Source organism: Oncorhynchus mykiss, chromosome 20 (assembly GCF_013265735.2).
Source record: "Oncorhynchus mykiss isolate Arlee chromosome 20, USDA_OmykA_1.1, whole genome shotgun sequence".
Taxonomy (NCBI): Eukaryota; Metazoa; Chordata; class Actinopteri; order Salmoniformes; family Salmonidae; genus Oncorhynchus; species Oncorhynchus mykiss.
The window spans coordinates 40521056-40525119 of NC_048584.1; the positions used below are offsets into that span (position 1 = coordinate 40521056).

Consider the following 4064-nt stretch of genomic DNA (forward strand, 5'->3'; position numbering starts at 1 on the left):
GCTGCCACATGAATTGTCTCTGAGGACATTAAAGTTGTCTGAATCTGAATCACTTATCGGAGGCGTTTTGCTTATCGTTCTTTAGGATAAGTAGCCTATACTAGAGAGATGTGAAGTTTGAATTCAGTTTCCTAATATGGGGGATTGTTAATGACTAAAACCATCAAACTAGTAGTTTAAATGATCATTTTAAACTGTGGTGTACGTTCATTTTATCAATGTATTCAATTTTATCCTGGATTTTTGTTCATATGGCCCAGCGCTGATCTAGGATCAGGTCCCCCTGTCTATATAAACCTGCTCATACTGATCTAAAAGGCCAAACTGGAGTGCTGATCTAAAGTCAGTTTGACCTTTTATGTCACAAAGACTAACATGACATGGACAGAGGGTACCTGGTCCGAGATCAGCACTCAAGACAATTTGTGACTACAGAGGTGTTGACATGTCTACCCCTCTCTCTGTCAGGGACGACTCTCTCTCTGTAACCCTGAGCCCAGTCCAGGGACTATGTTTCTATAGAGGTTCATATGAATGACTGGCATCACCTCTACATTATGACTGAAATGGATATGTTGTCTGGTGTAGCTTGGGTATGTGCTGTAATGAAAGCAGTGTTGGTGTTGTGACTGTATATAGCCTCCTAAGTTACTTTGTGACCTGAATACCTACTTGTCATCTGGTTGAAGCTGTATAATGTCTCGTCTTGGTTTTCTATTGCTTAAAATGTGTTTCTGACACCATCTTTCTGAAATATACAGTACTGTATGTCAGTCTAAACTGGATCACTAAATGACATGGTTCATTTGAATTATACACATTTTGCAGCATACAAAGGTTTACATTTTGTGTTCAACATCTTGTGAGTTATTGACTTGTGGATGTTAATTTAATTTGTTTATTTGGATCCTCATAAGCTGACCCCTTTAGTGACTGCTGGTCTTCCTGGGGTCCACAGAAAATTCATCATGGTTTCCTGGGACATAGATTAGGCTTAATCTAGACCTAGACTAAAAACCATGCTCAATGGAACACTACCATTGAAATATATTTTTAGTCCAGGATTAAACTTAAGATGTGTCCAGGTCACTCCTGGGAACCAGCCCCACAAATATCAGACACTAAACAGGAAGCCATCACAGGAAGTGTCAAACTCGTTCCACGGACGGCCGAGTGTCTACAGGTGTTGTCGCTACTTGATTAATTAATAAAGCATAGGAAGACACTACAGCACAAACAAACAACAGCACATGTCCAGGACAGCACCTTTTTTTTGCAATCTGGAAGACATCAGTATTGAAGTGCTGATCATTTCATTATTACAGTATAGGTCCATTATGTTGACTGTATAGCCTTAATATTACACCAACACAATAACTGAGCATGATCATATTGCAGTGTTAACATCACTGATAGACCAAGTATTTACCTGATAATCAGACAGTGCTTCTGATTTTATATCTTAGATTAACATTTAAATGTTTTTAGTACAAAGCTACAATTCCAAGCTGTAGTGTTATTATGTTCTGCCGTCCTGCTGGTTTTTCTTCCAGGCACTTGGCAGGAGTGGAGAGTCGACGTCTTGTATCCATCAACTCTACAACTTCTCCACCTTCTTCACAAACTGCAGCAGGTCTTCAGCCAGGAGCTGTGGCTCCTCGAAGGCAGCGAAGTGGCCTCCTCGGGGCATGTAAGAGTAGGTGTAGATGTTCCTGAACTTGGCTCTAGCACACAACTGGGGCACGTGCATTAGCTCGTTGGGGAACGCAGCCAGGCCTGTAGGAACACATACACCCCCGTACTGAGGACACGAGAGACAGGTTAACAAACACAGACACATGTTTACATTCCCTGTAGGAACAGCCCGTGTCATATTAAATGGACAGACCCTGTAGGAACAGCCCGTGTCATATTAAATGGACAGACCCTGTAGGAACAGCCCGTGTCATATTAAATGGACAGACCCTGTAGGAACAGCCCTTGTCATATTAAATGGACAGACCCTATAGGAACAGCCCATGTCATATTAAATGGACAGACCCTGTAGGAACAGCCCGTGTCATATTAAACTGCCCTGTAGGAACAGCCCGTGTCATATTAAATGGACAGACCCTGTAGGAACAGCCCATGTCATATTAAATGGACAGACCCTGTAGGAACAGCCCATGTCATATTAAATGGACAGGCCCTGTAGGAACAGCCCGTGTCATATTAAATGGACAGACCCTGTAGGAACAGCCCATGTCATATTAAATGGACAGACCCTGTAGGAACAGCCCGTGTCATATTAAAATGGACAGGCCCTGTAGGAACAGCCCGTGTCATATTAAATGGACAGACCCTGTAGGAACAGCCCGTGTCATATTAAATGGACAGACCCTGTAGGAACAGCCCGTGTCATATTAAATGGACAGACCCTGTAGGAACAGCTCGTGTCATATTAAACTGGACAGACCCTGTAGGAACAGCCCGTGTCATATTAAACTGGACAGGCCCTGCAGGAACAGCCCGTGTCATATTAAACTGGACAGACCCTGTAGGAACAGCCCGTGTCATATTAAATGGACAGACCCTGTAGGAACAGCCAGTGTCATATTAAATGGACAGACCCTGTAGGAACAGCCAGTGTCATATTAAATGGACAGGCCCTGTAGGAACAGCCCGTGCCATACTGGAGAACTATGCCACCACACATACAAACTCACTTATTATCCAGTCTGTCAATGTTGGTCTTTAAGTTCTCCTTGTAGAACCTCATGGAGGACACGATGGAGCCAGTGGTGGTCCAGTAGATCATGATGCTGGTCAGGGTGAACTTCCTTAGACAGGAACCAGGCTTTCTCAATGAACCAATCAACAGCCCTGTGTTTTATTCATTCTCCAATAAGAAACACTTTTCATGTGTCATGTGAATAGTCATTTACAACATTAACAACGTCTACACTGTATTTCTGATCAATTTGATGTTATTTTAATGGACAAAAAATGTGCTTTTCTTTAAAAAACAAAGACATTTCTAAGTGACCCCAAACTTTTGAACGGTAGTGTATATTTGTCAATTCACAACCCAAAGTAAACAGGCTGAACTGTAGCTTCTACCTCTCCAGCCCCCCATCTTCCAAGTCCCTGTTGTTGAAGTCAGTCCAGGTGGAGAACTTCTCCAGTATGTAAGCAGCCAGGCCTACTGGAGAGTCATTCACTCCACAACCTGCAGGGGGAGACATTTCACAATATGATTAGTACGACTACTACAGCTAAACGATCAGAGGTCTGTGTGTCCTTGCATTTATTTATTTTACCAGGGAGTCATACTGAAACCATGGTCTCTTTTACAGCCCTGAAATACATACAATACACACAAAATACAAACCCCAAAAGAAAGAAAAACAATAATAAAAAACAAAGACATTCATCGGTAATAAAGTCATCACTCAGCTTTCTGAATTGCCCTTGAGTAGGGGTGGGAAGAATATTTGGCTCAAGGGCCACATCACGATTTTGTAATTCAACGGAGGGCTGCATTTTTTAGGGGATTAATTGTTTGTTTAAATCAATTTGCGTGGGCCTCCCTAGTGGCGCAGTGGTCTAAGGCACTGCATAGCAGTGATAGTGTAACCAATGTGAAATGGCTAGCTAGTTAGCGGTGGTGCGCGCTAATAGCGTTTCAATCAGTGACCGTCACTTGCTCTGAGACCTTGAAGTAGTGGTTCCCCTTGCTCTGCAAGGGCCGTGGCTTTTGTGGAGCGATGGGTAACGATGCTTCGAGGGTGACTGTTGTCTGTGTGCAGAGGGTCCCTGGGGCGAGGAGAGGGACGGAAGCTATACTGTTACTACAGACCCGGGTGTTACTACAGACCCGGGTTTGATCCCGGAGCTGGCAGCGACCAGGAGACGCATGAAGCTGCGCACAATTGGCCAGTATAGGAGAGTGTTTGGCCCAGCGTCATCCAGGATAGGAGAGTGTTTGGCCCAGCGTCATCCAGGATAGGAGAGGGTTTGGCCCAGCGTCATCCAGGATAGGAGAGTGTTTGGCCCAGCGTCATCCAGGATAGGAGAGTGTTTGG

At 44.0% G+C, this 4064-nt stretch overlaps 1 protein-coding gene across 1 annotated transcript; it reads right to left on the reverse strand.

Moving 5' to 3' along the window:
* Nucleotides 1-1717: 1717 nt before the first annotated feature.
* LOC118942072 (epoxide hydrolase 1-like) lies at nt 1718-3382 on the reverse strand. The gene is made up of 3 exons (XM_036956352.1): nt 3100-3382; nt 2706-2819; nt 1718-1801 (listed from the first exon to the last, which is right to left on the reverse strand). Exons 1-3 carry the CDS (start codon nt 3222-3224, stop codon nt 1750-1752), a joined length of 291 nt encoding a protein of 96 aa, XP_036812247.1. The 5' UTR covers nt 3225-3382; the 3' UTR covers nt 1718-1749.
* Between the last annotated feature and the right edge of the window lie 682 nt (nt 3383-4064).

Excerpts from the sequence above, each read along its gene's own strand:
- LOC118942072 (XM_036956352.1), bottom strand. The coding sequence starts at position 3,224 with ATGTCTCCCCCTGCAGGTTGTGGAGTGAATGACTCTCCAGTAGGCCTG. Across the intron at positions 2,820-3,099 it reads GAAGATGGGGGGCTGGAGAG|GAAGTTCACCCTGACCAGCA; the intron begins GTAGAAGCTACA and ends TTCCTGTCTAAG. Across the intron at positions 1,802-2,705 it reads ATTGACAGACTGGATAATAA|TACGGGGGTGTATGTGTTCC; the intron begins GTGAGTTTGTAT and ends TCGTGTCCTCAG.